The following is a 13,383-nucleotide window of genomic DNA, read 5'->3' on the forward strand; positions in this document are numbered from 1 at the left end:
CCAATAATTATTCATTCATATATATCTGAAGCTTGTTTCCATAATTTTCAAGAATGAAACACATGATTCATGAAATGACAGAAGATACCAATAATGAAAGTGCTTCCTTTAATGTGTGAAGTATATACATTTTAGACTGTGGAGTCACCTCCCCCTGCAACCTCCCCCCCCCCCCCCCCCCCCCCAAATATTTATGTTGTTCCTTTATCCAAAAAATAAATATAAGACAGTGATATGTGATTGAAAACACAAATATTTCTTCTAAAGTAGAAAATAAAAAAGATCACAGACTTTTCATTTTTAACATTTTGAATTTTATTACGAAATGAAATGATAGCACAGACGATACCATCAATAGGAGTCATCTCGCTATACAAAAATCATAACACAGATACTGTTGTTCATATGCACCAATTAACGTAGTTAACAGGAAAATAAATCTCATTTAGAGTCGGTTATTGAATGATAAACAATACATTTAATAACATGCATACCATTACATTCTATGTTATTCTCATTCAAAACACTTCAACAGACAGCACACCCCACCCCTTGCCTAGAGTTACCATTGAAACATTTTGTTCAATAATGGAGTTTCCTCAAGTAGTTCTAAGGATTCTGAGACCTTAAATTATGTAACAAATTGTACACATCAGAGTTTAAAAATAACTCAAGGATCTCACTAAAAATGGTTTACTAATAAAGAATAACAAATAATACAAACAATTACTTTAAACTTAAACAAAATACAGTAAAGCAACTCTATGAAGATAAATTAATAAAATAATAATTTCAGAAAAGGATTGATTATTATCTCTGTATAAAAACATCATAAATAGCACCTTCTAGGTCACCTACTCTAAATCAATGATAGATGATAATTTAACAGTGGATAGCATATATTTGGCCTTGATTCTATGATGTAAGATGAAGATGTATGGGTCATCATGTGCCTGCATGATGTCAACGATATTCAATGAAGACCTGTAGCTGGCATACTAAGTACTATATGTGTTGACAAAAGTGATTATTATGATTTTTCTGTGATTTGCTTCAACTGTTACTGTTATCTGATAATAACAAACAATTCCTCTTTCCCTATGGGCCAATTTTAACTTTTGACCTAATTTGGTTGAATTCTCACTCATGGATTAAGGAGTAGTAGGGTATTTAAACACATTTTCAGTTGAATCGTATTGGGGCCAAATGCCAATATGTGTCTAAGGAATTATTGACTCTTTTTCATTTCATGTCATCAGTTATAGCAAAAGTAATCAAATGATAATAAAGAAAAAGCAATAAATATATGTATGATTAAAAAAAAACCACCTCATTTTCAGAGTTCTATGAACAGGTCTGTAATTTATGATGATCACAGAAAAAGGGTGACATGTTTCATATTGAAAAACTATAATCAAGTCACAAATTACTAACATGGCTTCATCATTTATAAAGTAAACAAACTTTCTGGTAAAAAAACCCATCTATAAATGTTATATAAAAAATTGACTGCATTTTCAGCCCTATTTTTAAGGATTTCAGCACCATCAACTGATGATTATGATAACGAACACAAATGTCCTGGAAGCAATGTCGTATAATATTTGAAATAGACTTAAAAAAAACTTGCCTTGTCTCTGCTTTAAAAAGGGATGAACAAAAAACAAATACTGTACTAACAAACAAGCAAAAACAAAACAAAGTGAATAATGAATAAGTCTAATAAAATTCAAACAAATATTTGTAATATAAAAGTTAATAAAAGTACGAAATTTCTACCAAAACTGACTAAGCCAAGAAGCTATTTTGATAATTTCTTGATTTTTTAACACAATCTAATGTACTCAAATCTTGTTACAGGTGTCAATATAACGTACGTATTCTAGTGAAATTGCTAAATTATGATGCAACAGTTTTCACTGTATATAGCTTAATCAAGCCATAAACAGCATTAATGGACAGCTGGGTTTTTTTCAAGATAGACATTTAATGTCATTATTTATTCATTTATAATTTCAGCATCTCATAATTGCAGTGGAATTAATAAATATAAGAGTAGACACATTGATTTACTGTACAGGCCTGGCTAACATAAATAACAATACATTGTACATACAAAACAGGTATTCACAGTTACAAAAAAAAATATTGCTGAAAAAATTAAGCTCCATATATTGAGAACTTACATGAAGATGAGGACTGTGAAATATTCAAGCAGAGTTGCATACATTCATGAAAATTCAGGGCACAAATTTATAGACCATCGAAGCTATTAAGTACATTGTTTAAGCAGCCACATTAAAAAATATCTCTGATTTAGACCCAAACATTCATACATATCGGCCATACTGCATGTAAAGGGAGGTAACTCATAAGCACACACATTGATACGATGTATTAATTAACCTACAATGTTTGTAAATTAATTGAATAATTTAACTTAAATTTAACTCAATGAATAATTTCTCTATAAACTTGATTGGTTTTGTTTAAGTTAGTTGTTTAACCTTTAGATAAACTCTTCAAAATAGATAAAATGGATAAGCCCTAAAAATTGGGAAAAGATGACCTAAAGTAATTCAATTAGTTTCATAAGAGTTTTTAAAAGATTGAAAATGGTACATTCACAAAATAATGTCAACAATTTCCAACAGAAACTTAAAGAGATGCAGTACACGCTTTCCATGTTCATTGTCATATAAAACCACATAGAACAGACATACTCCACAACACAACACTTGCATTTCATTGTTATACATTAGGTCCCATTCTACAGCTACAATGCACAGGTGTACACAGTACTGATGACGGTGAGTTATACAGGTAAGCAGTAGTTCCAAGACACTAGTTCCAATGCAGTTATATAAATAATGTATACATGATTCTAGCATACAAAATTGAGTGTTGGAAAAACACACAAAACGGAATGGTCAGCTATAAGGATCAACTCGAATGAGAAGGCCGTTAGGGGAAACACATACAATAATGTCACAAGAGCTTCTTTACCTTCATTTGAACTCAGAACATAAACCCAGCACACAACGATTCAAGGATTTCAATGAATATCTATCATTTGTTTGTTTCCGATTGAAAAAAAAAGTTATTCCATGAAATCCATACAGGAAAGCATGAATCAATTACTGATCAACTAGGTACAAGTTCTATGAAGCTCCCAATATTAGGGAAAGATACTAGCTGCAAAATTTCTTCAATGTCTGTTCATTTGCCTCTTTAAAGGAATATAATTTTCTATGAGTTGTGCCCTATCAAGGGGAGACAACTTGTTGCAATGTCTGAGTTTTTCCTGTAAAAGGTAGATATCTTGCTTTAGTGCATGTCTATGGGTTCGCCCCTTATAAGCATAATAAATTGTAAGTCTTTCCCTTGTCGGAAAAAACATTTTTCACAAGGTTTATGTGACTTCTCCATATATACATATATATGAAGAATATATATATTATGTACTATAATTGTTGGATTTCTGCGGTCCCACTGCTGCTACTAGACGACTGAGTTGAAGCCCTTTTATTTTCCTCAGACTCTGGCAGTTCAAGACGAGCAACTCGCTCTAACACATTTATCCATCTAAAATGATAAAAAAAGAAAATCAATGAAATGACAAATCAATTATAAATAACAGCTTTTAACACCACACTACTGTTCATTGTCTGATTTTTTTTTTTTTTTTTTTTGGTTATGGGTGGGATAACATTGTGTTATCCAACTGGAGAAATATAAAAAGCGACCTTATGACGCTCGAAAATTACGCAAAATTACAGTGGTGAAAATAATATTTATATCATCACATGAAGACATCAGCATACAAGTTCAGATAATTATCATACTATTACATACACTTTAATTTTGATTCTAAGAATATCCGAACATCACTATTTTATCAACTCATCTTTATGATTTAATAATATTGCACATTCTTAAATGTATTTAATTTAATTTATTAATTTTTAAAGACTTTTTTTTAAGATATATTTATTTTTTGTAATTAAAATGTCAATTTAGTAATCTAAGAGTTACTTCCCTTGTATCATACAACCATTTGAATATAAAATGATTATGTAGGTTCACATTGATTATCTCCCTTGCAACATTTTCATGCGCATTTGTGCATACCTCAAACACTTACTACTCTTTACTGTACATTGGAAGTAAAAAGTTTTGAAAATCTCTAACATACTATCAAGTGTATGATTAGTTGTTTTTGAATCTCAGATTTATGTTAAAACAAAGATTTAATTACTTGTCTCGGTGGTTCTGCTCTCCAGCCAGAAAGTGATGGGTTTGTCCCTGTTGGTTTTTATGGTAGAGTTTAAAGCCCTTTTCTTTGTCAACAGAGTCGGAGTCTGTGGCCTCCACAGTGTACCCAGGGAGGGGGATGGAAAATAGGGCACAAACATCCTACAAATGCAAAATTAAAATACATTCGTACATAATTCACATTATAATTTCTAAAGATTTTGTCTTCAATTATATATTTCAGTGTATTTGTAATCAAAGCAGAGATAATATGTACTCATTATTTAAAAAAAAAAAAAAAAAAAAAAAAAAAAAAAAAACCTGGGAAAATGATTTTGAGCTATACATCAAAGCAATGTATTTTATAATTATGCTTATGATATAAAAAGATTATATATATATATATATATATATATATATATGTATATATATAATTCAATATATATGCAGCAATTATAGATTGCACTGTTAAATAATGCTTATAAAGGTCAATTAAACACAAAATTAAAAACCCATATTAAGAAAAGTATTATCAAGGATTTATATTCATATATAAATAATTATATTGAAAGTTGTTGTAAGGAAGAAAGAGAGGGAAAATATCATATAGAAATATGGAAATCAGAATGAGAGGCCTTTTGTTGAAGGGAAAATGTATTACCGGTATATTCAACATGTAATATTGTATAAAGAATAATACTATTAAAAAGAAAAAAAATGGAAATCCTCATTGCAGGAAAGAATAAATGATTTGAATAATAAAAAAAGAAAAAGAAAAAAGAAGTTAGTGTACCTGGTGAGCCTTGAAGCAGTAGAGAACATAATCAGATTGGACTACCACCCATCGCCTCGTCCAACTTTTCCCGCGGTCCGTGCTGACTTGTAGGTAACTGGACAGTACCGACGGATCACTCGCCTTTTTCTAATTTAAGAAAAAATAAAAAAATAATAATAGAATAACAAAACTGGATAAAATATAGTTCATCATTAAAACATTGTCAAGACTTAACTACCAACCATCATTTTGTCCATCTGGACTGCTCGGATGGATTTACGAAATGATTTATTTGCCAAGAATTTAATAAGTACAGTTAATTTAAGCAGAAACTACATAATTATCTATATATATACATAGTTGATTAAACTTAATGTATCTAATAATTAGAATAACCTAGAAATCCAACAAGATCTACATTATTTTTCTAATATTACTCTGTTACCTGTAGCACCCGTCGGCGTGTAGAGTTGGTGGTTGACGTTTTTTCACTCACTTCTTCCTCCTCCACTCCATTCTTTAGGACCGTGTAACATTTGTCACACACACGATTGTCTCTGAAGTTATCATAAGCCAAGGGCACCTTCTTTCCAGAACATTTACTACAAACCACCTGTAAGGTCAAAGGTCAATATCAGTTACTACAAACCACCTGTAAGGCCAAAGGTCAATATCTGTTACCAAAAACATGTAAGGTCAAAGGTCAACATCGGTTACTACAAACCATCTTACAGGTCAAAAGTTTTTGCTTCTACAATCTGGTGATCGGTCAATTGTTCAATCTGGTGATCGGTCAATTGTAAGGTCATTGGTCAAATGACTATATTATTAACTTAGGTACAATCCATCTGAAATGTTGATCATTAGATCAAATATCTATTACAAATAGTCAATATGGTAAACTTTGTCCCACATGCAAATTATCAATAACAGAAGGCAAAATATAAATCAAATGCCAGCATTTACCATTATTACTAATGACCAAGAAGGTTAAAGGTCAATATAGGGTCAGCTGGGTCAACTAATAAAAGCAATAGAGGTAAAGCTATTGTCAGTTCTTAGTAAATTAGTTAATCAGTAAATTAGCCATTGCTTGGATTTATGTTGTGAATGAAACTATAGTTTAACAGTGGTAACAACTTACAATGCCACAGGCACGGCAGTGATGTCGCCGACGGAATGCTGTAAAGGAGTTTGTACAATGCATACACATCGTGACTTCATCATCTTTTATCCACTTTGGGGCTAACTTTCCAATCTCCATTTCTGGGAGCTGAAATAATTAAAAAATATTTTCATAATGGTAATCTTGTATGATTAGCAAGATGCACTTCTTCAGTTGTCTCCCTTGAAAAAAGATAAGCTTTAGCTGTTCAGGGAAAAGTTTAATTAAAAATATCATTCAACTATATTGTAGCAATTAAAATGACACAAATAAGGTTTTCCTTTTTTCCTGCAAACATCCTTTGAATGGGGTATTATAAAGCAATTATACAATTCAAGATCAATTATTTGATATTAAATCTTTCATCGTGGCCCTTAATCATCTATACCGTTCCAGAAGATTTTTGTTATTATATCTGACTTTAGACAACTGAAAAAATTATTAGTTAGAGAGCTCGAGGTTAGTGGTTTTTATGCAAGTTACGATAGATGTACATAGAACAAAGTTTAGATATACATTTTTATCAAATGTATCGTGATATATTAAAGAAAGGGCTTTGTTTACAGATGTACTATCTCCAAAAGTCACATTATACAACAAAGAAACAGCTACATTCCAATACATTTTGTTAAGGAAGTGCAATAAACAAGATCATTTCATTGTAATAATTTCAGAATTTAGGATAAAAGATCATGATGTTATGATATTATATTAGTGAAAATTGACACATCATACGCAAAATATCAAGTAAAATTTTGTGTTTAACATTAAACGATCAGTTTGAAAAAAGATAGATCCCAGAAAGACATCCATTAGATTCAGAAAAGTGTACATATATTGGTTCCTCTTTACATACAGAGTTATCTCTCTTGGAAGAATGATTCAGTACTAATTGTCAAGTCAAGCATGCCTTGTTTGAGAAAATTATTTCTTACACCGATTTTCAGAAAGATTACAATAACTCTTGCAAATTAATGTAATGCTACACTCTTGTAATTTTTAACTGTGCAACCACCAACATCAGCTCATAGGGGCAGATAACTCTTGCATACAATTAGACTGATTACACCTGTCACATGCCAGTTATGTGTATTATCAAGTAAGAATGATCGACTGATACAGGTAGATTAATGCATAGTTTTTACCTTTGGTACTTTCCTTAACTCAGTCTGAACCGACATTCTACAGTTCAGCTTGAAAAAAGATGAAATTATTTCAATCAATTAATTCTTTGGTCATCAAAGCCACTATCAATATACCAGATATGCTATACAAGCCCTTCAAACTTAACTTCAACATTTTTGATAATTTACTTGAAGCCAGACTGTTTAAATGTTTCTATACTGATTATGATAGTCAATGTGGTGCAATCTTGAATTTTTTTTTTTGATAGAATAGAACTGAAATATATGTCAATTATCAATCTATCTAGGATATAGCACCTGGTCAACTACTTTAAGTATATTTTACATCATAAAAGTCTTATTATGTAAGTCTTAATTGACAAAATATATGTTTCCATGCACAAGGCAATATTTACATCACATATCTCCTGAATATTTTGAGCACTATTTTTTTTACATAACAAAGACATTAAATAGTTCTATGAACATGAAAGGTATATGTGATCTGCCAAAGCAATTAAAAAGTCAAAGTTTTGTATAATAGAGTAATACTAGTACATAGATATCATTCTATACCATATTATGATACATCAGTATATGTTTTTTGTCTATTGATTTATGAGTTTTATGCATTACTTATGTGTACCATTACTATATACAGGTAAAATATGGGCCAGTATTACTGAAACATTCAGTAGCAAGTGGAGTTCTAAATTCACTGTCTTTGTATTTTCATCACTCTATAGGTATCAAAGTTACTGAGAAGTTCATTTTTGGGAGTTACTTCCCCTTTATTTAAGTCGATATTATTAGTGTAAATGTATTAAATAAGGAGAATGCAAAACATATAGAAGACTAAAAGACTAATTCAATTGAACAACGAAATGCTGCACAACTGAATGTCCTTAGTATTTTTATCTAAGGATTGCCTAGCTTGTATGAATGGATAGGCAATATATATCATTTATGTCTTGTTTTTATCACAGATTTACAGTTCAAGTTTCTTCATTCAAACATCTAGTTTAAGCCATCTAGCACTTCAGGACAGTATACAGTACATAAAAGGGGGTGAGAAACCAGTGGAGACATATTTTTGGCATGTGCCAGTCACATTGATATATATATATATAATGACATAAACTTCATAACATTTATCAATTATTGACCTTCCGTGAGGTGATTATGGCGGTATAACACTATACGTACTGAACCAAAGATCCTTAATATTTGTATTAAATATGCAGTTCCTTTGACAAATGTCAAAAGTAATTATTCGATGTATAGGTTAATTTCATGAAGGATTGACATAAGACGTCACCCTGAAGAACTCAACATTTGGGTAAAAGCGTCACAGAAGGAATATTAACTTAATGTTTCTAAAAAAAAGAAATCACCGAGTTGTTATGCTATCTGTGCATTCCATTTGCGGATTCGTACCAGTTATACTAACTTGATACGGCGCAGCCAAATGGAATGCGTTTGGATTTTTCCATGATGGCAGCACCTATATGAAAGATACGCTTCGAATATTAAAGCCAAGAATTTTCGTTGTTAACAATAAATTTGATATAAAAGTAATACCTAAATAGTTTCAGTATACATTGAAATAAATTATTCATGTAATTTTATTGCCATCGCTTCTCTTGTTTTCAACAAAGAAAACATTTCAATCACAAGTGTAAACACTTGAGTCCATCATTTTGGATCCAAGTGGTATGCTTCTGAAAAAGAACCAGTTGTACAGGTATAGATCTGCTGGTACGATGCGTTCCATTTGAGATATACAACAGATTCGTATTGATACAACTGGTACGAATCTGCAAATGGAATGCACTGTATATATTGAACGTCATGTGACCATGTAATAGCCAATGCATAGAAACATCAAAAAAATCTACACAGTGAAATATGAAATACCTTACGTAGAAGTTGTATTGCAATACACAATGCAAAGTATAATGAGTGTAATACCAAGAATAAATGACAATACAAAGTATTACATATTGCATATTATGTAGTACACTTTTATACATTGTTTACAAATGTATGTATAATATATCACATGGTACAGATTGTACCTTTACAATCTCGGACGGAGTTGACTTCCTATGAAGTTTACTCTTCCGTATTTCTGAGGAATGCTTTCCATCATTTCTCAGTAGTTCATGAGAAGTAGAGTTTCTGATATCCGTAGGAGATTTGATACTGGATTGTCGTGAGGTATCAGAACTTGTGGATCTAAGACTAGTTGTTCTAGACATGTCTGAGTAGAAAGAAGACGATTCTCTACTTCTCCACTAAAACAAGAAATGTTTGGATATCCATAGTATTTAGATACACAAATATCATAACATTTGGTTTGGAGTACTGTAATTGATAAAATCATTTATACCTGAAAGTTCATGATAAAATGATTTTAAAGAGTCTAAATGTGAGTGAATAAGTTACAAATGTACATGTTTATTATGGTCTGATTTTTGTGATGGGTGGAGGTTGTTGGTTTGCTGATGCTTTAATAAGTTTCAGCATTTTGTGTTATCAAAACGAAAAAACTTACAACATATCCCAATGACTTTGTGACTCTACAGCAAGTTGTTGATATTGAACCAGCCTTATGAATGCCAAGCGTGTCACAGCTTCCTAAGTAGACACCTACTCCGGCCACTTTAACTTACTTCCTGTGTCCTAATCCTAGCTACTACATCAACAGAGTTGAGTTACAAGTAGACATATACCTACGCTGCTGTTGTACCTATAACTTCCTATAATTTAATCCTAGCTGCTGTGTCACCATGAGTATCCATTGTAACAAGTATACCTACCCCACTGTCCCGCAGGTGGTCCTCATGTCCCCTCAGTGACTGTCGCCGATGTCGATAGTCCTTCAGTGTGTCCTTCATAGACTGTAAATATAACAATACTGCTATAAAGACAAAGTTATAATAAAACAGCTTTTCTAAAATTATAACAAAGATTGGTTTTCAAATCATATTTTGATTATAGAGATCTCAAACAGATGAAAATGTAACCATGGTGATTTATGTTTTTTTCTGGGAGCTAATTAAGAAACCAGATCATTCATTATTGTGATAACATGGGTCTGTCACTAAGAAAGATATTTTACCCTGATTACTCGTGATGTAACAGGCCTCAAATATATTGTTTAGTCAGATCTGCTCCATCAAATTTTCAAGTTGACATTTGATGTTCATTAAACAATATGCCTTATTTGCAATTTTGTTAATCTGTAATGAATATGTTTATATACCTACCTCACACCAGCCCATTAATTCCCCAGCAGTGTTCCTGAAAAATTAGAAAATGAGTAGGTCAGTTTCTTCTGTAGTAGGAAACGAACCAGACCAGATAGGATTCAAACCTGAACCCCTTCCCACCCTCCCCACAACCCCCATCCCCTCAACACTTATTAAACTGGCATGCATGATGCCCTTGCTCAACAAATTGAGCAACCTGGTTACTGGCATTTAATTTGATAAAGAACCGTTACATTTTAATTAACATGCCATTTGTTCTAAGTGTGTTGTAGACAGCATATTGACTGTTATTTTGTATATTAACAACAATAAATTTATCCCGGACAATCCTAACTTTTCAGTGTTATTTGAAGAAAACCTTTACTTACTCGTCCAAGAACTGGATAATCTTCTGTCGACTTTTTACATAAAATGTATTTGGAATGTCAATGTTTTCTCCCTCTAGGATCTGTTAAAAAATAAACAATAATTTTAGCATGTTTTGGTATTCTTTGAACAAATCGAGGGTTGTATGAAATTTAAACTGAGTGATGATCCGAGAAAATAGACTCTACTGAACTCTTGTTTGTATTTGTCTAAGTGATGATCTGAGCGGGTCCTATAGATCTCTTGTGTGTATTAGACAAGGTGATGACCTGAGAGGGCCCTATGGACCTCTTGTTTGCATAAGACTAAGTGATGACATGTAAGGGCCCTATGGACCTCTTGTGTGTATTAGACTAGGTGATGACTTTTTAGGGCCCTATGGACCTCTTGTTTGTATTAGACTAAGTGATGACTTTTGAGGGCCCTATGGACCTCTTGTTTGTATTAGACTAAGTGATGACCTGTGAGGGCCCTATGGACCTCTTGTTTGTATTAGACTAAGTGATGACCTGAGAGGGCCCTATGGACCTCTTGTTTGTATTAGACTAAGTGATGACCTGAGAGGGCCCTATGGACCTCTTGTTTGTATTAGACTAAGTGATGACCTGAGAGGGCCCTATGGACCTCTTGTTTGTATTAGACTAAGTGATGACCTGAGAGGGCCCTATGGACCTCTTGTTTGTATTAGACTAATGATACTGAGAGGGCCCTATGGACCTCTTGTTTGTATTAGACTAAGTGATGACCTGTGAGGGCCCTTTGGACCTTTTGTTTGTTTTAGACTAAGTGATGACCTGTGAAGGCCCTATGGACCTCTTGTTTGTATTAGACTAAGTGATGACTTTTGAGGGCCCTATGGACCTCTTGTTTGTTTTAGACTAAGTGATGACCTGTGAGGGCCCTATGGACCTCTTGTTTGTATTAGACTAAGTGATGACATGTAAGGGCCCTATGGACCTTTTGTTTGCATTAGACTAAGTGATGACCTGAGCGGGTCCTATGGACCTCTTGTTTGTATTAGACTAAATGATGAACTGAGAGGGCCCTATGGATTTCTTGTTTGTATTAGACTTAGTGATGACCTGAGAGGGCCCTATTGACCTCTTGTTTGTATTTGACTAAGTGATGACTTGTGAGGGCCCTATGGACCTCTTGTTTGTATTAGACTAAGTGATGACCTGAGAGGGCCCTATGGACCTCTTGTTTGTATTAGACTAAGTGATGACATGTAAGGGCCCTATGGACCTCTTGTTTGTATTAGACTAAGTGATGACATGTAAGGGCCCTATGGACCTCTTGTTTGTATTAGACTAAGTTATAACCTGAGAGGGTCCTGTGGACCTCTTGTTTGTATTAGACTAAGTGATAACCTGTGAGGGCCCTATGGACCTTTTGTTTGCATTAGACTAAGTGATGACCTGAGCGGGTCCTATGGACCTCTTGTTTGTATTAGACTAAATGATAATCTGTGAGGGCCCTATGGACCTCTTGTTTGTATTAGACTAAGTGATGACCTGTGAGGGCCCTATGGACCTCTTACTTGTAGTAAACCAAGTTTTAATGGAGGGAGTATTATAATATATTGTTGTTTACTAGTAAAGTGATAATACTTTAAAGCATTATTTAAAACTCCAAAATATTTAGAAATATTGTTTTTCTTATAATCTAACTTTTAATGACAGAAACAGCAGTCCATTAATCTGTTTCATATTTATGATGCATGCTATAAAACCACATGCATTGATATTTTTAGAGACTTATCATTTTTAGTATGCCTAAAGTAAAATATTTCTAAAAGCATTCCAATGTACAGATATAACAGAAATATGATGGCTGAGTTTTGTAACACCTACCCAGCGAACACACTTGTCACTGCGGTCCATTATCTACAACGCAAATAAACAAACTAAAACAAACGAAAAAGTGCATCATGCAAAACCAAATACACCAGAAAACAAACAACAATACAATAAATAAACAATATGATAAATAAACAACAATAATTACAACAAATATCGATCGGTTTTACTACACAAATATGACACATCTAATTCATTACTTACTACTGAAGTTATTAAAAGTGAATTTTACAGCATTATTGAAAATTCTGTTCTAAACAAGAATGTGTTCATTCTAAGTGTTAAAGGGCATTTCTAACAAAATGCTACTATCACAATTAATACACACCTAAGTATTGTTTCTACTCACTGACCAATAATATATAGCTAAACCTCATTAGATTGAACCGCTGGAATTTTTAGTTATATGCGATTGGTCAAGGCATAATAAACACTTTATACTGAATAACTGTTTCAACCCCATTTCATTTGCTTGATATTCAAAGCACCTGCTACTCCAATATTACAACTGATTTAAATACTTAATTCACTTAAACACTTAGATATCTTGATGTTTTACAAGAAT

At 32.6% G+C, this 13,383-nt stretch overlaps 1 protein-coding gene across 4 annotated transcripts in view; it reads right to left on the reverse strand.

The window, feature by feature from the left end:
• Nucleotides 1-291: 291 nt before the first annotated feature.
• LOC138304619 (FYVE, RhoGEF and PH domain-containing protein 2-like) overlaps nucleotides 292-13,383 on the reverse strand; it is a 71,237-nt gene continuing 58,145 nt past the window's right edge. Inside the window, exons 13-23 of one of the 4 annotated variants that reach the window (XM_069244786.1) lie at nucleotides 12,813-12,845; nucleotides 10,962-11,041; nucleotides 10,591-10,624; nucleotides 10,141-10,221; nucleotides 9,397-9,615; nucleotides 7,340-7,387; nucleotides 6,174-6,302; nucleotides 5,475-5,642; nucleotides 5,048-5,176; nucleotides 4,259-4,416; nucleotides 292-3,585 (exon numbers count right to left, since the gene is read on the reverse strand). In XM_069244786.1, coding sequence (XP_069100887.1) covers nucleotides 3,465-3,585; nucleotides 4,259-4,416; nucleotides 5,048-5,176; nucleotides 5,475-5,642; nucleotides 6,174-6,302; nucleotides 7,340-7,387; nucleotides 9,397-9,615; nucleotides 10,141-10,221; nucleotides 10,591-10,624; nucleotides 10,962-11,041; nucleotides 12,813-12,845 — 1,200 coding nt within the window. In that variant the 3' untranslated portion in view covers nucleotides 292-3,464. The remainder of the gene's footprint in view (nucleotides 3,586-4,258; nucleotides 4,417-5,047; nucleotides 5,177-5,474; nucleotides 5,643-6,173; nucleotides 6,303-7,339; nucleotides 7,388-9,396; nucleotides 9,616-10,140; nucleotides 10,222-10,590; nucleotides 10,625-10,961; nucleotides 11,042-12,812; nucleotides 12,846-13,383) is intronic. The other 3 variants (XM_069244787.1, XM_069244788.1, XM_069244789.1) reach the window with 3 other exon arrangements.

Source organism: Argopecten irradians, chromosome 12 (genome assembly GCF_041381155.1).
Source record: "Argopecten irradians isolate NY chromosome 12, Ai_NY, whole genome shotgun sequence".
In the NCBI taxonomy this organism is placed as follows: Eukaryota; Metazoa; Mollusca; class Bivalvia; order Pectinida; family Pectinidae; genus Argopecten; species Argopecten irradians.